We start from the raw sequence: 25,800 nt of genomic DNA, 5'->3' as shown, positions 1-25,800 counted from the left end.
ACTCTTCATTGCGGTGGCTCCTCTTGTTGCGGAGCACGGGCTCTAGGTGTGCAGGCTTCAGTAGTTGCAGCACGTGGGCTCAGTAGTTGTGGCTCGCAGGCTCTAGAGCACAGGCTCAGTAGTTGTGGCGGATGGGCTTAGTTGCTCTGCGACATGTGGGATCTTCCCGGACCAGGGATCAAACCCATGTCCCCTGCATTGGGAGGCGGATTCTTAACCACTGAGACACCAGGTAAGTCCCTGCACTTATCTTTTGACTCAGCTGTCCCACTCCTAGGAATCTACTCTGAAGATACCCCTCCAACAGTATGTAAATACATATATAACAAGGTTCCTCACTGCAGCAATGTTTGTAATTGAAAAATATTGGAAACAACCTATGTGCCCCATACATAATAACAAAATGGTTGAATAACTATAGTATACCCACACAGTGGAGTATGATGTAGTTGTAAAACAAAGAATAAGATTGCTATGAACTGATGTGATTTCCAGCATATACTGTTAAGAAAAAAAAGCTCAAAGAAGCATCTATAGGATGGCACCCTTCATGTTAATATCGTTTTGATAATTGTACTATGATTACGGAAAACATTAACACTGGTGGAAACAGTGTAGAGTATACACAAACTTTCTGTTCTATTTTTGCAACATTTATGTAAGTCTTAAAATTATTTCAAAATAAAATCTTTTCAAGAAATGCAAGTGACCAATAAATGTAAGATGTTAATCCTCGTTCAATTAAAAGACACAAATGAAAACGATGTATTAGTTTGCACCTAGCAAAGTGACAAAAGGAAGCCAACACCTAATGTTAGTGCTGTGGGGAAACAGGTTCTCTCCTAGGCTTTAGCGTAGGAACGTAAACTGGAACTGCTTTGGAGAGCAACTTGCATCAAAATTTAAAATACATTCACTTTGACCCTGCACTCCTACAAGTGACAATCAGACAAATACACAAAGATTACAAAGACATTCATTTTAGGGTTGTTTATAATAATGAAAGATAAAATAACATGCTCATACTGTGAGATACTATGAGATGGCACAGTCATCAAAAGTGGCACAGGGACTCCCTGGTGGTCCAGTGGTTAAGCCTCTGCATTTCCACTGCAGGGGGCGCCAGTTGGATCCCTGGTCTGACGCCTGGTCGGGGAACTTAAAAAAAAAAAAAAAAAGGCACAGATCTGTACTTACAGTAAAGGATGCACATACGGAGGGAAAAGCAATTCACAAAACTGAAGGAATGATTCCAGTTTTGTAAACGAATTCCTGGAAGAGATGCTCACAAATATGTTGGATATGTGGTGACTTGCTTGTTTTTTCTATGTTTGGATTTTTATACCCATCACTTATTATGTTTAAAACAAAAATTTCAAGCTTCAATTTTAGGGAAAAAGTCACCAAAAACATAAATAGTAAATACTAACTTTATTGTGGCATAAAGCTGTATTTTTATACATTAACTCAATTTTACAGTAAAAACACTTTATGTATAACTGTAAAGAAACTGCTGCACAGATAGTTCCAACATAAAAATTGGTATTTTAAAAGTTCACTGAGTTGTTTGATACATAAATTGGAAAATATTTTCTCTGTAGAAAATAGTAAAAATGCTAACATTTCCCAAGCTAGCACAACAAGCCCATTTAAACCGTACAGTAGCTGAATTATACATTTATAAATATGGTTTGAATTCTGGGACCCAGGAGAAACTTCAGCTTCATTTACTAAAACAGCCATGTTGTCCTAAGTTGTGTAAAGTGAAATTCCCATTAATCTTCCCCCTTAGTCTTGATTTATGCCTGATTATTTCTTCCTAAAGGACAGGTACACTGTTCTTTTAATCTACTTGATAAAGTAACCCATTCTTACCCAAACTTAAATGTTTTGGTTGTTATTTAAGTATGCTCAGCATCTCAGCAAAACCAGAATTTAATAAAACATGATCCACAAGGCACGAGTTGTTGGTCATCAAATACCTACCTCCCCATGACTCCCTCTGGCTTGATGGGAAACCACGAGAAGCTCAAGCGATAAAATTGTCAAGTGGATCAAGGAACAAAAGCCAAGCGAATTTGAGAACAGAGAAACATCCAGTCAGGATGCAAGGACAGAAATGAAGTCCAAATAGAAAAAGGACGCTGCCTCAAGAATCAAGGAGTTGAGTTGGCTATCTGAGCCCCTTACTGCAAAGGTGACTAAGAACCAGTTGGATATAAAGACCCTGCCAGAGAAACCAGTGCCTAGAAAGATTTCAGTTGTTCAAAATAATTAAATGAAAACAAGACAGGCCATGTATTTGAACTCCTCCTGTCATAGTTTATTTCCTGAGATTCCCAATACAGAATTTCTAGGAATTAAGGCAAGAAGACAATGTTACTCGTAAGCTCCTGCACAAGGTTTCCCAGAAAAATAATACTTGAGACCTCAGAGCAATATCGGGCCAGGGGCTATATTAAGTTCTTCAGTTCCCTCAAAGTAACAACTTAAAAATAACCATATAGAGTTTGTCTTAAAAGGAAGTCTCTAGGTAGCTGCAACCTATCAACAGAGTAGCAGCCGTCTAATAAAACGAAAGAGATCCTAAACGTGGCTATAGGAACTAGGCCTTGAGAAACTAAACTGGATCATTCTACCTAAAATTCTCAGCTTGCCCGTTAGAAGTTAAACTCTAGAAACATTAATGACTCATTAAGTTTTCACCATTAAAAGAATGCTTTATCCCACACCTTCACTTGTTCTTTTCTTTGCTCTCAATACACGTTTCCTTCTTGCACGTGGAATATATTTTCAGTGGGGTTTTTTTGACTCTTCTGCCCCCTACTCCTCTAGTTCCTCCTTAGTAAATAATGTTAATCTTCCAATAGGAAGTGGACTATGTTATCATCAAGCACCATTTATCCTGTCTCCTTACTTATGAAGAACGTTACTGGGCCATGCTATACACTTGGAATTCCTTAAGGATACTTGCTTTCTAGTAAAATACTTCTATATGTACATATATATTTTTTAAAAATCTGTGAAGAATTCACTGAAGCATGAATCACCTTATATTGAGAAGCTAATAATGTATCAAAATGCACATAACAATGGCTAATCTATATAATATCGCCTATCAAATGTATCACCACCTCCAAATCTAGAGCATATGCTGGCATAAACTGTGTTACATGCCAGCTGAGATTGAATCTTGCTTCAAAACATTGCTCAGTGTTAATTCTCAGAAGATACATTATAGGACCATAGGAGTAAATGTTAGACAAGTGGTTGAGGAATACCAATTACAGAACAAAGCCTTGAGTGCTCAAAGTGCTTCTCCAGAAACTGTTGCGTTCCCCCATGGTATTTAGGAAGGACACTATTAAGAGACACCTCTAAGTATAAAGACAGGTCAACTTCACAAGTATCAGCAGATACATGCTTGCTTCTATCTTATAATCTATAGACACTGCATTAGAATATGTACTGAATTCACACACCTTTTCCAAAGGAATACCCGAAACAGAAGTAGCAACAAAGTTATAAATGACAATGATCAGATGAAATAATTTAGATGAAGCCTGTCTCTCTTGAAGAGATGGGGACTGGGCAAGTGGTCAGGAAGGAAATACAATATGCTTTTAACTTTGTTATGAAAAATAATGTTCAGTTTCCTGTTGCTGAACATAGTTCTGTTTTTGCCACATAAATCCTCTACCTCAAATTACTGTCCGAATGCTTTACTAAAATTCCGCTTCTGGCCTTTGTTTTGGAATCTGTTACTTTTGTTGCCACCTCCTGATCGCTGTCCTCTGAAGCTTCTATTTCTTTCCCGCTGTCCCCTGAGACCTCGATTGCCTTCCCGCTGTCCCCTGAAGCTTCTGTTTCCTTCCCGCTGTCCCCTGAAGCTTCGATATCCTTCCCGTGGTCCTTCTAGCTCTGGTTGCTCTGTGGCCACAGAAAGCTGCCAGCGCCGTGAATCATGCCATTTTTCCTGTTGAGAGATGGTTTCGTTTTTACCTGCTCTGATTTTTACTGAATTTGGTTTAAAAAGGCATGAGAAAGATAACATTTTTTCCCTTTTTCTGAAGAAAAACTTGATTGATAACCTAAGTGCTTAAAAGATCACTGGTCAAAAATAAAATAAGTTTCACTATGAGATATACCCTCATCATTTATTCAATTCAATTACTACAGGATATCCACAGCTGTCAGGTAGTAAACATATAAATATACCACTTGCAAACACATTTCTCACAGCAGTACGGAATAAAGATATAGCAATGTCTATATAAACCTCGTGTAACATACACAGGGTTTGTGAAAAAAGCTGGATATTGCTGACAATGCTGTAGAAAGGAAAAAAGGAAAACAGGCAGGCTGAATAAGAAAAATATTAGTATAAAGAGGGTAGGAGAAAAAAATACTAAAATATAATTCTTAGTTATTTTTAGTAGAGGGACTAGAGCTATTGTTTCCCGTTCTATTATTCTATATTTTAAATAATAAATATTTTACCGTTTAGATATGTTAACTTCAAAATCTAAGAGAAAAGAATACCTGTACTTCTGTTACTGATGCAGTAGGGATATCAAAGCAAACACCCTAGAAATCAAAACAAATGCCAGTTAATCCACACTTTGACAAGAATTATAAAATGCACCTTAAATGATACTCCAAAAGACCAGGTATTATGTAAAAGAAACAACCCAAACAAACCAGGTATCCATTTTAGATAAACTTTAGACCAAGCCCCAACACATAATACCTCCCCAAAGCACAATAATAAAAAGCCAGGGATATTAAAAAGAAGGACTCAAAACTACTTGGAACCGACTAGAGATCATTCTTGGCTTTCACACTGTGCTAATCCTCACAGAGCTATTAGCTACATTTTATAGCTGAGGAAACAGAGGCTTGGAGAGGCTAACTCACTTGTCGAAGGCCCCGCAGCTGGTAAGAGCAGCTTTTAAAAATCTGGTCAGTATGGCTCTTAAATAATACCTATGGTTTAAAAACATTAAAATACACTGCCTTCCATCAGAAAGACTGAACTAGTGAGGATGACCTAACTAAAAGCAGAAAAATAAATGATCTTGTATTGTTTTCTATGTTTATAATTCAGCCGCCTATGAAAAGAGTTTAAAAATTAAATACTTTACAGGACACTAGCTTTGATAACAAGCAGTACCATCGTCTCCAATGAAGTCCGCAATATCTGGTTGGGGAACTAAGATCCTGCAAGTTGCAGGGTGCAGACAAAAAATAAAAAAATCCTGTTTCTTGGCGTCCACAAAATAATCAAACTCCCCCCGCAACTGACACAGGCACTCCTCTCCCCTGGCTGTCTTTAATTACAACTTTGAGGAACATCCCTTCCACCCAACAATTTACCCAATTATAACCACAGGTAGCATCAGGTACTAATGCCATTTGTGGGAATCTTCATTCACATATTTACTAAGTACTCAATACCACGCACTCATTGCAGTACAGAGACGTCTAGAAAACAGTTTTGGCCCTTGACTCAGCCACCGTGTTCTTGAGGCTCTCAGTCAGTAAGCAAGCACAGCAAGGCAAAATTTACATGAATAAAGCTATGCCTTAAGAACTGTGTGTGAAGTATATGTAGAGGCCAGGGGAAGCTCCAAAAAGACTTAAGACCAAGTCATAAAGGATACCATGGAGATAAGAAATACTATATAAACAGTGGATTGAGCATAAGGATGAAAGAAAGCAAGATGTACTTGGCACTGTTGGGAGTGGAGGGCATTGGTGGTGAGGAGACAGATGAAGTTGGTAAGGAGGACAGAAGCCAGCTCGTGAAGAAGCTCCATGTGAAAGTTGGGACTTTACCCCATAGATTATGTGGAGTTGCTTAAGGAGGTGAAAAACATGGTCAGACAAGCAATGAGTTGAAGATAAACCTGATATGGTTCACAAGCCAGTAGTTCTCCAAGTATAGTCCATGCACCCCTGGAACCCTGAGATTTTTTTTTTGGGGGGGGGTCCACAAAGTCAAATTTTTTTTTTTTTTGCAGTACACGGGCCTCTTCTGTCCTTTTCACTCTCATTAAGGGTAGAGAGGAGTTTACCAGACACTACATTACACGTGATATTGCTCAGATGACTAACAGAAAATGATATTCTTACGCTTTATTAGAATTTCAGTCTTTATTTCTAATACTCTAAATATCAATAGATATAACCCATCTAAACAAAAGCTTTTTGCTATCCCCAACATTTGTTAAGAATGTAAAGAGGTCATAAGACCAAAATGTTTGAGAATTGCTGTGCTAGTCTATGCCATTAACTGAGAACAGGAGTCAGAAGAAAGAACACCAGGCTTGGAAGGCAAGATTTTAAATTCTGAATTCAATTTTGAGTAAGTTTGTATTAAGGTGCTTAATAAACCCAATCTGGGTGGAGATGTCAGGGAAGCAGCTGGATCTTCAAGTCTGGCACTTCATGCAGATGGTTCAGGTTAGAGATACACAGAGGGTAGCTGTCAATGACTAAGTGGTAACTGAGGGTCATGGATGACAATGCCCAGAGAAGACTATATACAGAGTGAAAACACACAGCATCCCCATAGAACAGGGAGAAGCTACTGTGCAGTGTTTTATTGCCAGCATGAAGCTAACGAACCAAGGCAAAGTCACAAAAGAAGTCCCAGCCTTACCTGCTTTCCTTTGAGAAAGACCATTCCCTTCACTTTGGAATCAATATCCTCACCCAGCTGCTCTTTAAGTTCTTTCCAAGCATAACTAATATTTGGCATTTCTATTGAGCACTGCAAGATCATGGTCACAAAACCCTATGGAAGAAAGGGGAACAAAATTAAAGTCTCAGAAACAAACGTAAGTGATAAGCACTTGTCCTCATGTTTCTGAAATATTTATAGGAAAGCTCTTCCTAAAAGCATACCCCTCCCACCCCACCATTTTAGTACAAGTAAAACTGGGGAACTCTGAATAAGATTGGTGGACTGCTAGCGTTGGTATCCAGACTGTGATAGTACACTTTTGCAAAATGTCACCCCTGGGGGAAACTGGCAAAGTGTACAAGGAATCTCTCCGTATTAACTCTTAAAACTTTATGTGAACCTACAATTATCTCGAAGATTTCAACTTAAAAAAAAAAAAAGAAAAGCATCACCTTCTTAAGTTTCTAAGTATGCTGGCTAAATGTATCATATGCACTTATGTGTCCACATGATTGGGTTTTTTAGGATGAAAAAACTTGACATATAATTCACATACCATAAAATTTGCCATTTTAATGTATACAGTTCAGGGGTTTTTAGTATATTCACAAGATTTGCAATCATCACCACTATCTCAAATTCCAGAACATGTCATTATCCACCCCCCCCCCCAACAAATACAAAAACCCACATTCCCGTTAGCAGTCACTGTCATTCCCTCCTCTGAGGAGACACTGCAACCACTAATCTACTTTCTGTCCCTACAGATTTGTGTTTTTACATATATATCTCAACCTTCATGAAAAAGTTAAAACAACTGGAAGTTTCAATGGAACACTTTTGAATCCTGCTCAAACTCTAAATTGTGAAGTGTCAGGAATTTGACAGGGACCCTTACCACATCTGAGTTGATCAAGGAGCGCTGGTTGACTGACGTGGCACCTGAAATATGGGCCAGGGCTGCTGCCAGGGCTTCCACGGCTCCCTTCTCCTCGATCAGCTTCTCCGCTGACTGCTTGAAGTGAACAATCGCAGTGGGAGGCACAGAATCCAAAAGCCTGTGGTTTGAGAATATATTTGTTAGGAGAAAGGACAGAAGTGGACAGATTTCATTTTCAAGACAACATCATCTCAAGATAAATCAATATCTTTGAAACCAAATCTTGCATACGTCTAACATCATTTTGATGCAGTGTATAATACTTATTAGCATTTCTTTTGATCATGAATCCTCCCTGTCTATTTTTTAAATAAGCATCTTACATATTTATAATAGTAATTGTGGAAAGCACTCTAAAACTGTTGCTCAGACTCTGGTTCTGAAGCAGAGGATGTAGCTCACCACCTGGAAACATTTGGAAAACAGTCGGAACCTTATTGGTCTCCATAATACCAACGTCACTCACCTCCCAGGAATACACTGCACAACCAGGGATGCTAAACAGCTAAATATCCTTGCAAATCAAAAAATGGGCAGAACACCTAAACAGACACTTCTCCAAAGAAGACATATGCATGGCCAATAGGCACATGAACAAATGCTCAACAATGCCAATTACTAGAGAAATGCAAATCAAAACTACAATGAGGTATCACCTCACAGTGGTCAGAAGGGCCATCATCGAAAAGTCTATATAAACGATAAATGCTGGGGAGGGTGTGGAGAAAAGGGAACCCTCCTACACTGTTCGTGGGAATGTAAATTGGTACAGCCACTGTGGAAAACAGTACAAAGGTTCCTTAAAAAACTAAAAATAGAAGTACCATGTGATAGTTCCCACTGCTGGGCATATATCTGGAGAAAACTCTAATTCAAAAAGATACACGTGGGCTTCCCTGGTGGCGCAGTGGTTGAGAGTCCACCTGCCGATGCAGGGGACACGGGTTCGTGCCCTGGTCCAGGAAGATCCCACATGCCATGGAGTGGCTGGGCCCGTGAGCCATGGCCACTGAGCCTGCGCTCCGCAACGGGAGAGGGCACAACAGTGAGAGGCCCACGTACCGCAAAAAAAAAAAAAAAAAAAAAGATACACGCACCCTAACGTTCATAGCAGCACTACTGACAATAGCCAAGAATGGAAGCAACCTAAGTGTCCAGCAACAGATGACTGGATAAAGATGTGGTACATACATACAATGGAATTTTACTCAGCCATAAAAAAGAATGAAATATTGCCATTTGCAGCAACATGGACAGACCCAGAGATTATCATACAAATAAAGTAAGCAACACAAAAACAAATATATCACTTATATGTGGAATCTAAAAAGTAATGCAAATGAACCTATTTACAAAACAGAAATAGACACACAGACATAGAAAACAAACATGGTTACCAAAGGTGAAGGCTGGGGGTGGGGAGTGAGGGGTAGAAGGAATAAATTAGGAGTATGGAATTAACAGATACATACTACTATATATAAAATAAATAAACAACAAAGATTTGCTATATGGCACGGGGAACTATGTTCAATGTCTTGTAATAACCTGTAATGGAAAAGAAATCTGCAAAATTATACACACACACAAACACACACACAAAACTGAATCACTTTGCTATATACCTGAAACTAATACAATATTGTAAATCACTATAGTTCAATAAAAAATAAATATTCTTCAACTTGTAAGACAATTGCACAAAATAAAGAATTTTCTTGCCCCCATGCCAGCAGCACCTCCAACGACACTCTTAATCTAATCCTCACCATCTAGATATTTACCATAACTTTTTCCTACATGATATATAAGGTACAGTTACTTAAAATGCCCAAGACAAACCAAACTACTAATAGTGGTTTCCTCTGGTGAACAGGATTGGGTAGGGATGAGTAGAAACAAGAGTTTTTGTTTTCTAAGCACAGCCTATTTTTTTAACAAGCAGATTATCAATTTTTAAAACAATGAATAAATAAAATAAATTTTAAAAGGCTAAATCTCATTACTACACAAAAACATGTAATAAATAGAGCAAGCACTAAAACAGACCATAGCAGTGGTAGGGAACATACCTGATGGCATCTTTGCTAGAAGCTTTTATTATCTCTGTTGCAGAAGGAACACCTATTCTCTTAAATTTAATTCCCTATAAGAAAATGAACGATAACTTAATGTACAATGAGGCCATCAACTGTTTCCATTGAGATTAGTATTCCCCCAATTTTTTAATATTTACCAAACATATTTGTTACATACTTAAAAGATAAACTTTTTATCTTAGAAAGGTTTTAAATTTATAGAAAAGTTGCAAAGATAGTATAGAGTTCTTGTCTACCTGCACCTATTACTTTGTTATTACTTTGGTACATTTGTCACAGCTAAGAAACCAACATTGTTACATTACTATTAACTGAACCCCAGAGTTCATTCGAATTTCACTAGTTTTTCTACTAATATCCTTTTCCTATTGATATTCGACCCAGGACACCACATTACATTTAGTCAACATGTCTTCTTAGTCTTCTCTAATCTGTGGTAATTTGTCTTTCCTTGGTTTTCAAGACCTTGATAGTTTTAAGGTGTGCTCGTCAGGTATTCTGTAGAATGTCCCTCAATTCGTGAACATCAGTTTTTTACATCTTTAGACTGCGATTATGGATTTGGGGGGAAGATGACTGGTTTCGTTGCATACCAGGGGCACCTGCTTATCACTGATATTGACCATGATCACCTGGCCAGGTAGTGTTCGCCTGCCTTCTGCCCTGGAAAGTCCTCCCCCCGACCCTACTCCGCTCTTTGTAAGCAAGTCACTAAGTACCGTCCACTGACAGTGAAGCGGGGAGATTAAACTCTACTTCCCAGAGGAGGAAGTACCAGCATAAGAATTTCCTTACAAAATTCTTCTGTAAAAAAAATCAATGTCTTCTTTCCCATTTAAAAATTTATCCTTTTAACATATTCTCATCTTTTTGGTTTTCAAGCAATTCCTATAACCCCCTAAATCTACACTTAAGTATTTCTTGTGCGTTCACAGTGTATCTGAAAACTGAAAACCACCTCTCAAACATAAAAAAGACCTCTTGTCATTATAAATATGAAGACAAAACCACTGTTTTCAAATGCAAAGTATTCAAAATGGGCTGTATATCATAGGACAACATATAAAACACACATCTAACAACAATCTTTCAGTCATGGCCATGTGCTAGAAATAAAAATTTCAAGTTAATAAAAACTGAATAAAGAGACCAAAGACTGACTTTAAAACTCAACGTTTGCTGAGTGAAGGCTTAGAAAATAGTTTTACCGCTTTTTGCTCCACTTGGGCTAACTGATATTCTTCCTTGTGCTGATAAAAGCAGACGCAAATCCCAGTCCTTCCAGCTCTACCTGTTCGTCCAGAACGATGAATGTAGGACTCCACATCCTATTGAAGTAAAATACGTCAGTGACAGCGAACAACAAAGAGAGACATAGACCTGAGTAGCCTAGGCAGAGGCAAGTGTGGTGGCTATAGACCGGGGTTGGGGGAGGCTCCCAAGCACTTTAATTTAAAGAACTGTAGGGGCTTCCCTGGTGGTGCAGTGTTTAAGAATCTGCCTGCCAATGCAGGGGACACGGGTTCGAGCTCTGGTCCGGGAACATCCCACATGCCACGGAGCAACTAAGCCCGTGCGCCACAACTACTAAGCCTGCGCTCTAGAGCCCACAAGCCACAACTACTGAGCCCACATGCCACAACGACTGAAGCCCATGCACCTAGAGCCTGTGCTCCACAACATGAGAAACCACCGCAATGAGCAGCCTGCACACCGCAAGGAAGAGTAGCTCCCGCTCGCCGCAACTAGAGAAAAGCCTGTGCGCAGCAACGAAGACCCAACGCAGCCAAAAATAAAATTAATTTATTTATTAAAGAACTATAAAAACATTTTAAAAACCTCTAGAAGAATGGTCCTTATCCTGTGGGTAAATCTGCAAAAAGCATTATCTAAATAGTACTGTCCAACAGAACCATATATGTAATTTTAATAGGCAACTTTCTAGTAATCACACTAAAAAGTTAACTTTATTATTATTTAACCCAATATATCCGAAAGTTTATCATTTCAGTATGCTATCTCTACAAAACAAGTTATCAATGAAATATTACACGTTCTTTTTCCACAAGTCTTCAAAATCCACTGTGCATAATAGAAAGTTTGAAATTTTTAGAACTCCACTGTATATTTTATACTTACAGCACACACGTCAATTCAGACGAGCTGCCTTTCAAGTGCTGAAGAGTCCCATGTGGCTGTGGCCACCATACTGGACAGCACAGGTACACGGGCTATTTAAACAAGTCGATGGCACACACGTACGGGACTTTCTTTACAAGAAACAGTGGCTTCGCAGTAATGTGTTTTTCCATCACTGTGAACATTAATCCTGAGGGATTTGCCAAATTTGGGGGTAATAGCATCTTCACGCTTGAAGTGATGGGAACAAGTTCCTTCAGACTAACTTATATGTAAGTGAAGCATTGTCCACACCATATAAACTATGCTTCAGGGCTCTCTTTGGGCAGTTCCTATCATATACAAACCCAAGCAGTTTTAACTACAGAGGCTGTTAACTACAGGCCTCTTCTCCCTTCTCTGTCCTCTAGCTCACAAGTTTATCTACCCTACCACCACCCCATCTAAGTCTTATCTATCTTCAAAGTCCAGTTCAAAATTGTACTACCCCCACCCATGCAGCCTTTCAGGACTCCCTCTGACTAGAAACTACCTTGCCAACCTCTGGCCACTCACCGCACTTCCCCTCAACTGTCAGTTCTGAGGAGGTTCATTCTATTTATTTATTTATTCAATTTATTTATTCATTCATTTATTTTATTTTTGGCTGCGTTGGGTCTCCGTTGCTGCGCAGGGTTTTCTCTAGTTGTGGCGAGTGGGGGCTACTCTTCACTGTGGTGTGCAGGCTTATTGCTGCGGCTTCTCTTGTTGCACAGCATGGGCTCCAGGCGCACAGGCTTCAGCAGTTGTGGCTCACGGGCTCCAGAGCACAGGCTCAGCAGTTGTGGCGCACGGGCCAGTTGTTCCATGGCACATGGGATCCTCCCGGACCGGGGCTCGAACCCGTCTCCTGCATTGGCAGGCGGACTTTCAACCACCGTGCCACCAGGAAAGCCCCAAGAGGTTCATTTTAAAATCACCCTTAGCAACATAACACCCAAGAGAAAGCTATTAGTAATCATGGGAAAGGAAGAGATACAACTTCCAATTTGTTTTAGCACCCAAAAGAAACAACAAAGTAAAATCTAAGTGTAAAACACTTACCTTTGGTGGAGAACTCTGTACAACCAGATCAACCTCGGGGATGTCTAACCCACGTGCAGCGACATTGGTTGCAACCAAAACTCCAAAATCACCATTTCTAAAACCCTTCAGGGTGATTTCCCTTTGCTTCTGTGGAATGTCTCCGTGTAATGACTGGGCATCCTGCCAAAGAAATAAGCTCATTTAAGAATACCAGATCCTACAATACAGGTACTTTTAAAATCACCAATTAGGCCTATAAAGACATTCATATTTTGGTGACACTTCTGCTGAAAATAATACAAAGGGGAAAACGTGCCTTACATGGACAAGCCTCAAATTTCCAACCCTTGGTCATGAAATCAACTGTATCCAACTATACTTACAAGATAAAGAACACCAAACATGAGTGATCAAACCTACTTTGTCAGGGTAACGCTGGGTTTGAGCTACCCTTTCTTCATCTGTGAGATGAGATGGGCAGATCAGATGAGCGCTAAGATGTATACTCTATTAATTGAAAGATGCTTTCTCCCTAAAAGGGAAGAGAGGGGATGGACCAACCTGCCTTATGGACACATTCTGTGACAACTCCTGGGCTTCTTTCTTGGTTTCACAGAAGATGATAGTGCGCCCTTGATAACCACTGTACACTCGGATCACGTCCCCAATAACTGCTGCCCTTTGAGTCCAGTGGCACTTGATAGCCAGATGCTTAGGAAAGAAGGAAAAAAAGATTATTTAGTAAAGCCTAGCTGGAATCTAAAATCACCTGCTCAACCCTAATGATACTAGAGGCAATTGTTTAAGCCTGACTAGAGCAAACTTCTGCCACCACTGTTTAGAGGAAAAAACTAAACCACTAAAGAAGAGAGCCCTTCCCTTTTCTCCAAAGAGCATCTGGCTTCTTTATCCATTTTCTGACCTAATACAGGTAATGTAGGAAAAGAAATACCATTCCCTAGATTGCTACAGGAAACCAAATAACTGACAGGAGAAAAGCCTCTGTGTTTTGTCCTTTCATCCACTTAAAAATGCAGTCAGTAGTCAGTTTCCGTACAGGTCTATTCCTTGGGTGCAACGAATTCATCTAGGTACCAGACCCTAAGATAAAAACAGCTTCAACATAAACACTAGGATTCTCTACTGCCCTCTAGTGTATAAACTCTAGGTGTAATGTCACTCTGCTTACTAATTCAGACAGATTTAGGTTCCAAAAGATTCTGCAATCAGGCCACCAGATGATGAAATTTAGAAAACACAGATACCATATACAATTCAAATAGAAATATAACTTCACATGGCTTTTGACATGGATTTAGTATTTATTTGGAAAAGAAGTTTGTTTTTGCCAGTCTTAATACTATCCAACAGGTAAAAAAAATTATATACAATTTATTACTAATGCCATCAACTGAATGAATCATTTACCTCTACAGTTATTGCCGTTTTCTGGGTCTTTTTACCAATCAGGTCCACTTGTTCATATGTAGATTTCATGTATTTCTTAGCAACATTATAAACCCAATGAGGGCAAGTTGCAGAAAAAAGCAATGTTTGGGGATTGTCTTCTGAATCTTTGCAGGGGAAAAAAAAAGTCAGTATGAATAAGTCAAACAAGCCTACACAGTATTTCACCTCACCCAATTCTTCCAGGGTTCGTCAGCATTCTACAGAAAACACCTGAGGCCAAGCGAGGCATCAAGGACACAAAAATGGAAGACACAGGCTTCCCTGGTGGCGCAGTGGTTAAGAATCCGCCTGCCAATGCAGGGGACATGGGTCAGATTCCTGGTCCGGGAAGATCCCACATGCCGCGGAGCAACCAAGCCCATGCACCACAACTACTGAGCCTGTGCTCTAGAGCCCACGAGCCACAACTACTGAGCCCACATGTCACAACTACTGAAGCCCGTGTGCCTAGAGCCCGTGCTCTACAAGAGAAGCCACTGCAATGAGAAGCCGCGAACCACAATGAAGAGTAGCCCCCGCTCGCCATAACTTGAGAAAGCCCACACACAGCAACGAAGACCCAACACAGCCAAAAATAAATAAATTAATTTAAAAAAAAAAGCACAAAACAGGGAAGTACCCAATGGACAAAGAAATGCTGCCTAAATAATTTATGTAAAGGATCCTTGAAATACTCAGAGTACTTTCAAGTTGTTTTGCTTTCTAACCATTGGCCTATATGAACCACGAGGGAAATCTGTCCTTTATAATGAGACCTACTAAGTGGAAAACAATTAATCAAGCCCAGTAACCAACCAACTTAAATCACTAAATAAATAATCTATAATAAACACCGGAACAGATTTTCTGTTCATCTATACTCCCTAGCATTTCCAGAACAGATTTTATAGTCATCTATACTCCCTAGCATTTCCTCAACACTTTAAGGTTAGAATTCTAGTCTATTCATCCTTTGAGGTCAGGTACTAAAAATAGCTCCCCAACCCCAATTTTTTTTCATTTGCTCTTAGAATACCATTGCATTTTCATATATTTCAAATGGCAGCGTAACTGACAGAACCCTTCTGGAGAGTAAGCTGACAAAGTATATTGAAGAACATGAACTATTTATACCTTTCAATTCAGTCATTTCAATTCTGGAAATCTATCTTTAAGAACTGATGCCAAATACTTATTTTTTTTTTTTTTTTTATAAATTTATTTTTTATTTCTATTTTTGGCTGCGTTGGGTCTTCGTTGCTGTGTGCGGGCTTCCTCTGGTTGCAGCGAGCAGGGGCTACTCTTCGTTGTGGCGTGCGGGCTTCTCATTGCAGTGGCTTCTCTTGTTGTGGAGCACGGGCTCTAGGTGCGCAGGCTTCAGTAGTTGTGGCACATGGGCTCAGTAGTTGTGGCACGCAAGCTCTAGAGCGCAGGATCAGTAGTTGTGGCGCACGGGTTTAGCTGCTCCACAGCATATGGGCTCTTCCTGAGCCAGGGCTCGAACCCGTGTCCCCTGCATTGGCAGGTGGATTCTTAACCACTGCACCACCAGGGAAGCCCCCAAATACTGATGTTTGAAGAAAGCTGTCTACATAAAAATGTCTGCAAGCAGATTTATATTATGTAAAACTTAAAATATATAGATGGATTAAATCATGGCACAAACAGTTCAGAGTTTTATATGTACAGTAAGATTACAATTAACACACACATACACACAATACCACAAATCGGGAAGAAATAAACCAAAAGCAAAGTATACCAAGCTGGTTTCTTTTATTTTCCCTATTGTAATTATGTGCAATTGATGGGGAAAAAAAATTTTTTTTGGCTGCGCTGAGCGGCATATGGGATCTTAGTTCCCCGACCAGGGATCAAACCCATGTCCCCTGCATTGGAAGCACAGTCTTAACCACTGGACCACCAGGGGAGTCCCGGACATTTTTTTTAATTTAAGTTTTCCTGAATAAAATAAGCCACCTACCAACTTTCCTAAGGCTTCATTTAACTTTCAGGAGATAGTTAATCACCACCCTTCCTCCAATCCCTTATACCAGTTCTTGAATGTGGAGTTTACCTTTCTTGTATGCCACACATAAAATCTCTTCCACTTGATCAGCAAAGCCCATGTCCAACATCTGGTCAACTTCATCCAGGACAACATGCTTAAGTTTGGTGAGCTCTAGCTTGCCATTCTGCAGGTGGTCTTTGATACGACCTGGTGTCCCAACCAGGATATCAATCCCATTCCGCATGCGTTCAACTATAAGAACACCAATGATAAAATATTATGGATTTTTAATTCCTTTTATTAATCTGGGATACCAAATTAGATACATTTTTATTCTAAAATATTTATTAACTACATACAAGGTAATATGTTAACTACTGAAGATAAAGACGCTCGAGGCACTCCTTGACCTACTGGGGAAACATGTAAGAAGTGACAGTCCAGTGTATTACATGACAAAACAGAAAAATGCACCAATGGGGGATGGTAGCACCAGGAAAGAAATGATTTCCTTTGCTGGAGGAAGGTATCAAGATTTCACAAAGTGAAAATAAGAATCTTAAAAGAAATGAGAACTTTCTATAAGGTAAGCAGGTATAGGGAGAATGACAAGATAGAAGGGCAAATATTCCAAGAAGGTACAGAGATGTTCAGAAAAATGGAGTTCAATATAACTAGGATGAGATGGTAATGATGCAACTTTCTATTGGGTTACTACTGCAGTAAAGAAGCCTACTGCTAGGGAGGATTCCTGGACTGAATGTCAATATTATGACATAGTGTGAGTGTGTTTCGTGTTTGGTAATTGCAATCACTGTTGCTTTTGTTGTGGTCACATTTACAATGCTTGGTGTCAGTTTATTTATCTCTTGTAAAAATAAAATACAGTGTGTGTGTGTGTGTGTGTGTGTGTGTGTGTGTGTGTGTGAGAGAGAGAGAGAGAGAGTTGTGAGCAAATTAAAAAAGTTTGTTTGTATAAGGATTACGATTTAAGTATAAATTAGAACAATTTAAATCAGGGGACCTAATTACTGCTCCTTACCATAAAAAGAAATGAAATCGGTTAAAAGTTAAAAAGAAATTATTGTTTCCAGACCTATGTAGTATATGGAGCAGAAAGAACAAATGGAATAGTAACTTTATATATTATTATAAAACCTAAGAATAAAAAGGAAATAGCCTGTTCACCACATACTGGATTTAATGAGAAAAGGCAAGAATAAAGCAAGTAATACTTTGACGCACCATGAGTTACATTTTTAAATAATATACACGTTTTTATAATAAAAGTTTTTTATAAAAAAAAAAAAAGAGATCTACTGCTAGGCACTCTACTTACCCAGTTTCATCCTCACAACACCACTGCAGGGTGAGTTTAGCAACCCTACTTTATACATAAACAAACTAAAGTACAAAAAAATCAAGCAACTTGAACTGAAAAATCAGTTACTCTGTGAGCAGAGTTTAGATTCACACCCAGGCCGTCCTGATGCCAAAGCCTATGTTAGTTCCACCAAAGCTGAAAAGAGACAATCACAAGCCTTCTGTGCCAATATTAAGACTTCTACTTTTATCTTTTCATATTATTTTTTATTTTATATTGGAGTATAGTTGATTTACAATGTTGTTTTAGTATCAGGTATACAGCAAAGTGATTCAGTTATACATATACATATCTATTCTTTTTCAGATTCTTTTCCCATGTAGGTTATTATAGAGTATTGAGTAGAGTTCCCTGTGCTATATAGTAGGTCCTTGTTGATTATCTATTTTATATATAGTAGTGTGGACATGTTAATCCCAATCTCCTGATTTATTCACCCCCCTACCCTTCCCCTTTGGAAACCATAAGTTTGTTTTCTATGTCTGGGAGTATGTTTCTGTTTTGTAAATAAGTTCATTTGTATCATTTTTTAAGATTCCATATATAAGTGATATCATGTGATATTTGTCTTTGTCTGTCTTACTTCACTTAGTACGATAATCTCTAGTTGCATCCATGTTGCTGCAAACGGCATTCTTTCTTTTTTATGGCTGAGTAATATTCCACTGTATATATCCACATCTTCTTTACCCATTTATCTGTCCAATGCTAAGACTTCTAAAATGCTTAAATCCCTTCCCAAATTACATATCTAATCTACAAAATAAAGCTTCAAGGTCTTGAACTGGGAAGTAATGGAATACTACAGCAGAGGCTACAAGATTTGGCCCTCAGGACCAGAAAAAAGAAAGCCTGTCTACAGTAAAAAGAGGCAGAGACCCAAGGTCCCTGACAGGTAAAAATAACCTTGAATTCTGACTTTCTAGTTCCTAGACTCTGTCCTCTTGGGCTCAGTAAAGTACCACTGCAGCCTTTAGATAAATACAGATAAATAATACAAAAGTCCTAAGAACCACATACAGGATTTGATACATCATCATGCAGGACCATGTGCCTGACCATCTTTACACAATAATGACAAACGAAAACCACCATAAATGACTAGATCAGGTAGGTAAAGCCAGACATCAAGGTCAGAAGAAATCCAATCAGGGCACCCAACAGGAGATGGCATTTTCCTTCCCTCACATTGGATTTACTTACTTTGTCCTCCGTAGGGAGTTCCACCGTAAAAACAAGCCACTGCCAGTTTTTTTGTGATGTCACTGAAATCTCTGCTTACTTGACCTGCCAACTCCCTTGTGGGTGTAAGAACCAGTACCTGAAAAGGAAAAACTAATAATGGAATCCAAAGTATTATGCAGTATTTGTTTCTTAACAAATCTGGAATGCACCAGGAGGTTCAACTTATCCTAATAATTATTTTCAAAACATCTATTATGTGCGTTGCAATACACTGTGGTGTGGGAGAATAGTAAATATAATATGGTTTCTGACAAATCTACCCACTAGAAAAGCTTGTGATCTTACCAATCAAAAGAGAAACAGGTACTCAAATTTATGGTGCTCTAGGATGGTTGCACACAGCAAGCTGGAGGAATTGGGATAAGTTTCATGGAGCTACTAGTACTTAAGGAACAGCATTCCAGGAAAAGAACAACTTGAGCAAGGAGTAATACTGCTGATGATAATATCAGCTAATATTTGAGCTTTTATTATGTGTCAGGAGCTACTAAATGCTTAATATGCATTATTTTTATTTCTCACAATGAAGTTACCTACAACTACACTGTACAATTGTATTATAATATCTACAATAACATACAACAGATCTCTAAAACCAAAAGGCGAGCCTGGATTTAAATTCAGGTAGCCACGCTACAAAACCTAGAGTCTGAACCTCTGCACTACACTGAATCTGAAGTAGAATGGAAGTCAGAAGAGTAAGGCAGGGCCAACGTGGTGAGGGGCTTTGAATCCTACAGCAGTTAACAGGACACACGACACAACCACTACAGGTCCTCAAATAGGCTAACAGCATGAAACAAATATGATTTAAGAACAACTTTGTAGGGGCTTCCCTGGTGGCACAGAGGTTAAGAATCCGCCTGCCAATGCAGGGGACACAGGCTCGAGTCCTGGTCCGGGAAGATCCCACATGCCACGGAGGAACTAAGCCCGTGCGCCACAACAACCAAGCCTGCGTTCTAGAGCCCACGAGCCACAACTACCGAGCCCGCATGCCACAACTACTGAAGCCTGCGTGTCTGGAGCCCGTGCTCCGCAACAAGAGAAGCCACCGAAATGAGAAGCCCACGCACCACAACGAAGAGTAGCCCCTGCTCACTGCAACTAAAGAAAGCCCGCGTGCAGCAACGAAGACCCAACGCAGCCAAAAAACAAAAAATAAATAAAAATAAATAATAAAAAAAAGAACTTAGTATAACCATCCAACAGATATTTACTGAACATCCACTATGTGTCAGGCACTATTCCAGGTGCTAGAATAATTCGTTTGTTTACTGCTGTTGTAACTGTAGATTAATACAACAGTAAACAAATCAATTAATTAGGAGGGAGCATGGACATTGGAAAGCCAATAAATGAGATGAGACCAGAAAGTTAGGTGAAAGAACCCAAAGCCAAGGTGACAACACAGGCATTTCAGTGAGGTTAAGGTTTATCAAATGCCAGCTTCTCCAGAAATGAGCTCAATGAGCACCATCCTGATCACAGGGCCTGGCCTCTTCACCTCTGATACCCCTCCTATTCAGGCATCTCTATTAAAAATGCTTTCTCCATTTTAGGCAAAACCTGACCAAACCTGTGAGCCCCAGGGACATCTAAGAGTCTGAAAGAAATATGCGAGCTTTAATAATACAGGTGATCACAACCATGGGGGCAGATTACAATATTTAAATATATAAGGTTTGTAGTCAACAGTCTTAAAAGAATTATCCTGGTTTACCTTCAGATAAAGATCTCCAATAAATACCAGAGAAAGGCCTTAAGGAGAACCCAATAAAAAACAACAGGGTATGTAAATGATGCTCAAGCAATGTCTCTTCCTGTGCAGACTTGGAACCCCTAAGGACTGCATTAAAGATACTTACCTGAGGGGCACGGCCTCTCTTCCGGTCTTGCAGTTCTCCCTGAAGTTTCTCAACCAAAGGGATAGCAAAGGAGAATGTCTTCCCAGTTCCTGTCCGTGCCTGTGCAATCAAGTCCTTCCCACTATAGACATGGTGAAACGTCTTTGCTTGTATAGGAAACAGGAAGGTCACCCCACGGGCTGTGAACAAATGAACCATGTTATTTGACACTGCAGTTCTTAAAAGTCCCAGCCATACTGGAGAATGAAAGCATAGCCATGCTTCTGGTCCTGCAGAATTATGGAATTCTACATTCTGGTCACATCTACAAAGTCAAGTTCAAATATATTCTGGCAAGAATCTGCTTGAATAAAAGATATCAATAAATTTTAAAGCACCAAATTATAGTAAATACTTATCTTAAGAGATTAAGCCCCTTGTCACAAAATCTCATCCAAAGGCCAGTATAAGCCTGAAAATCAGGTGTTTTGCTGTCTGACTGCCACACCTGATTCAGAAAACACCTAAGTTGGGCATCTGTGACTTCCTACCTGGTTCACAGGCACTATGCTGAGTTCTGAGTCAGGCTGGTATCATTAACCTAGAGATGCCTCAAGAAGTGGAAGAAGGTAAAAAAGAAAATACCAACATGGTATCCATTGTTTACTTCCACCAGCACGATCAGTCATTACACTTCTGAATATATATATTGTATTGAATAAATTTTAATCACTCGTTTAAGAGGTAGCAAAGGCCATCACTAGTTTAGTCCTATACCAAATATACAGATCTACTTCATTATATGGTCGCCTATATCATCCTCCAATAAGAAGATGTGCCAGTTCATCTCAACAAAAACAGTGGAGTGCTTCCAAATAATATGTTCTAACATTATTCAATATTTCCAAGAACATTACCTTTGAGAAGTTTAATAGTTTCTTCAGATATGGGAAAATTAGAGAAAGCTCCTTCTTTTTGCTCCACAGTTATTTCCTGTCAAGTAAAGGGCCACAGAAAGAAATCAATAACTTTACCCCTACAAGCTAAATACAGAAAGCCTTCTGAGAAAAACTATTCCAAAACATCTCTTCTAAATCAACCAAAAAGACACAAAAACTTTGGTAGGTAAATCAAGATTTGAAATGGAAATAGATCATAGTAATAGGTAAAACCCTAACAAAAGAAAAGTTTGTAGCAAATATATACAGCACATATATACCATGTGTAGCTAGTGAAAGCAGATTCAGTCTCGACTAAGAACTTTTCCACAATCATTCCAAATGAACAATACACTGTTGAACAGGTTATTAACCCCTTCCCATAGCAACATCTTTCATATATACATCCATAGAAAATAAGGAACAAACATTTATGACAAAATGATCACATTGGCACTATTTGATTATAAACAATCTGAATGCCCAACAAAAGAATAATTAAGTGAATTTCTAAACATTTATATGATGTATTATGTAACCATTTAAAATATTTAATATTTAAAAGTGGGAAAAATGCCTATATAAAAATATAGGCAAGATAGGAAAAGGCAAATTACAATATTGCATATAGTACAATCATAATCAGATTTTTTAAAAGTTGTATATATTTTTTATAATCAGGAAAAATTTTTAAATGCTGATCATGACCTACAGCAAAGAGAAAATTATTACATTTAGGATTTTTCTTTGATGACTGAGTTTCTGAAAGATAGCAGTATTAGCTTCCAAAGGGACATTTAAGTATCTTATTCAACTCAAGTTAGTTTATGGCCTATACAAAAAGACTTATGCAATCAAGCAAACACCTTTTCAGTGGTTCCACTTAATCATGATTTATTAGGTGAAACCCCTCAGAGGGAAACTGGAGCATATTTGCATAACCAGATCCCTCCTGTTGATTTCTGACTTGCAAATAAGCAGACCATGTGTGGAGAGAAGACTTTCTCAAAACTTAAACAGATCTGCTCAGTTGCAAAGGAGGCATTCTAACACTGCAGTTTTTAAGATGAAGTCTCACCCTGCAGCTCAAGGGACACCCCCCCCCATGAAGTGCTGACACATCAAATTTCCTCCCATTACTAAATAATTCATTTAATAATTACGTACTTATTTACCTGAAACAACATCGAAAGATACATTCTACATATTAAAATGCCACTTTACCTGCTCTAACGCACTGTTACTTTCTTCACTGGCAGCTTCCTTGGAGTCGGAGTCAGGTCCAGAATGAGGGAATCCATTCTTCAGGTTGGGGCTTTTCTCTCCAATTTCTCCATTCATTTCTTTTTCTTTCTTCATCTTCTTGGACTTAGGCGCACCCAAGTCATTCTCAGAAGGCTCCTCATTTTTTATTAGTTTTTTGGTTTTAGGAGAAACAACTGTCTTTTCACGGGGCTCCTTTGATTTTTTCGCACTTTTGGTCTTAGGAGAAATAATGTCATCTTGAGATGGCTCCTCTTTCTTTTTTGCCTTTTTGGATTTAGGAGAACTCATGTCAGCCTCAAAAGGCCCTGCTTTCTTTTTAACCTTTTTAGCTTTGGGAGAAATCGTTTCGTCCTTTTCTTCTGCTGCCTCTTCAGCCTTATTAGATTTTGGCTTCTCTTTTTTACCTTTCTAAAAAATTAATAAAGACAATACAAACAATGAACAAAACATTGATACATTTGTATAATATATCGATTCTGCATTAATTCAAGATCACATAATTATGAAGAATACAATTTGGGGGCATTTTTCAACATGTGTACTTTCATCTTGAAATAAGGCAAAAATCAAACAGTATGTTTTTTAATACCATTTCTTGGCTATATGGAAAGAAGAATATATCAATAACTTCATTAGCTTGGGAAAAAACGCGCTGCTTGGTAACTATTCAATTCATGGTGGTCGAACAAGTTGTAAAGTCAATTTTTCATATGGGACTTGGAGTGGCTCATGGGATGCTCCAACATATTGTAAACTACACACACTATATAGGAAGTGATCAAGAACAATTTAACTTAATTCTGGTAGAGTAATAAGACGATGTATACCCACAGACGGATGGTGTTAAGCAGATTTCTTTCTCTGCTAGAATTCCTCTACAAGTAAGACAGGAATTCATAGTATCTGCCTTGCTAATCTCACAAACGCACATAAATTTACATAAAGACATGTTATGAACCAAAAAGTTATAAAAACCCACAGTCTATCACCCCATGTGTAAAAAAGGTGTACCTAATTTACAGGGAAAAACAAAGAGCACAAGTTACAAGAAAACGGAATGGGTGAAACCTCAAAACCAAACCAGATTACAGCTCCTACTTGAAATGTCTGACCCTCTCCAATTTTTCATATTTCTGAAAACTTAATATTACTGAAAACGTGTTTTACCCTCTGTTAAGACCTCTGTGGCAGAGCCTCAGGCCAATTCCTGAAGTATGGGGACTGTTACATTGAGCTACTATTACTGTCTGCCTCCATGAAACTTCAGGCCTGGCCTCTGCTCTTAAATCATGGATGAACGATAATCTCTCCCATATGACCCATCCTTCAGACATCTGAAAACCAATCTGGTCCACCCCATCCCAAGACTTCAATTCTTTCATCCCTTGGTTCCACCAATCAGTGGATTTCCAATCCCGGTGGTCTTCTTTGGAATACAATGGAGTTTGTTGGTCATGTCCCTTCTAATTTCAGCATCTCACAACAGGACACGCTGACTAATGCAAGGCAGGGAAAACCAAGACCACTTCCTCCCCCCCTGCGGGGACAAGTCTGAGCTACCTCGGCTTCCTACAACAGCAAAATATTCCTTGCCAGAAACAGCAAGGAAAGAAAATTCTAAGTCACGTACAACACAAGTTCTGGGACAATCTTTGTTCTCACTGACCTTATCTCAGAACAGACTCAGTCACAAATTAAATCGCTATCTAAGGAAGTAACAGCAAGGAGGCAGACAGCTATCGAGGTAACTTAAGACTTCCGCACACTGGCGGCCTATATAAAAAATATGGTGCGCACTTATCACCACAACATGTCTACATTTCCACGGGAAATATGGCCAATAAACCTTAAGAGCAATTGAACTACTTTATCGTCTAAGGGTCGCTTTCCAGAAAACTGTACTCCCACTACTAGGGTAAAAAAAATGTCACCGCGGACGCCGCCCACGTGTGCGGATGGCTTTATGGTCTCGCCAGTTTAGTCGAAAGCCGGTAGGTCTGAGTCTGGGCCAAAACGTGGGGCCTAACCATGACCGTCCTACTCTGTGCACCGGGTGCGGGACGCCCAGACTCAGGGACCACGTGGGACACCCGGCCCGCTCTCCAGTTCCGATCCGCCCGGACCTCTGGGCAGCGCGCCCACCGCCCGCGGAGAGCACCGACCACCCCCGGACGCCCCTTGGCCGAAACTCACGCGGGTCTCGGGACGAGCCGGGTTCGCGCAGCGCGCCACGCGCCCCCAGCCCGGGCCCCTCCTCTTAGCGGCCGTCCCCCCACTCCGTGTCCTGTCTTGCCCCAAGTCTCTCGGCCCCCGGCGGTACCTTCTCATTTCGCTTTCGCGGCATCTCCACTTTCGCCATGGCCGTGTCCGACTCCAAATCCGCTTCACTAAGAAGTTTCCCCGGCATCACTCAGGACAAGCAGAACAGGCCGACCGCTTTCGTCTACCGCGTGGAAAGGAAGAAAATGCCCAGCTTTCTCTTTAGCCCACCCAGCTTTCGTCACTTCCGGCAGCAAAGCGTATCCTGCGGAAGCGGAAAGTGCCGAGAGGCTGGGGCGCACGTGGTAGTTCCAGAGCAGCTGCCACTCTAGGTGGCTGGACTCACTGAATTAGCCGAGTAAGGCGCCTGGACTAAAAGGCACCTACAGAAGGGTAGGAAACCCAGAGGCTGGCTTTATTCTCGTTCACACCCTGCCCAGATTCTCGCCAGCCCCGGCCTGATAAATGAA

The 25,800-nt window shown here is 39.7% G+C and overlaps 1 protein-coding gene across 1 annotated transcript; it reads right to left on the bottom strand.

Annotated features, from left to right (window-relative positions):
• Positions 1-1,416: 1,416 nt before the first annotated feature.
• Positions 1,417-25,578, bottom strand: DDX21 (DExD-box helicase 21). The gene is made up of 15 exons (XM_004280802.4): positions 25,392-25,578; positions 23,030-23,479; positions 21,785-21,860; positions 20,889-21,067; positions 18,979-19,096; positions 16,458-16,643; positions 14,360-14,505; positions 13,493-13,642; positions 12,950-13,111; positions 10,936-11,055; positions 9,701-9,774; positions 7,587-7,746; positions 6,665-6,799; positions 4,543-4,587; positions 1,417-3,976 (listed from the first exon to the last, which is right to left on the bottom strand). The coding sequence occupies exons 1-15, from the start codon at positions 25,476-25,478 to the stop codon at positions 3,707-3,709; spliced, it is 2,358 nt and encodes a 785-aa protein (XP_004280850.1). The 5' UTR covers positions 25,479-25,578; the 3' UTR covers positions 1,417-3,706.
• Positions 25,579-25,800: the final 222 nt, after the last annotated feature.

This window comes from Orcinus orca, chromosome 14 (genome assembly GCF_937001465.1).
Source record: "Orcinus orca chromosome 14, mOrcOrc1.1, whole genome shotgun sequence".
Taxonomy (NCBI): Eukaryota; Metazoa; Chordata; class Mammalia; order Artiodactyla; family Delphinidae; genus Orcinus; species Orcinus orca.
The sequence above is the reverse complement of the archived record's forward strand: the minus strand, read 5'-3'. Positions and strand labels throughout refer to the sequence as shown.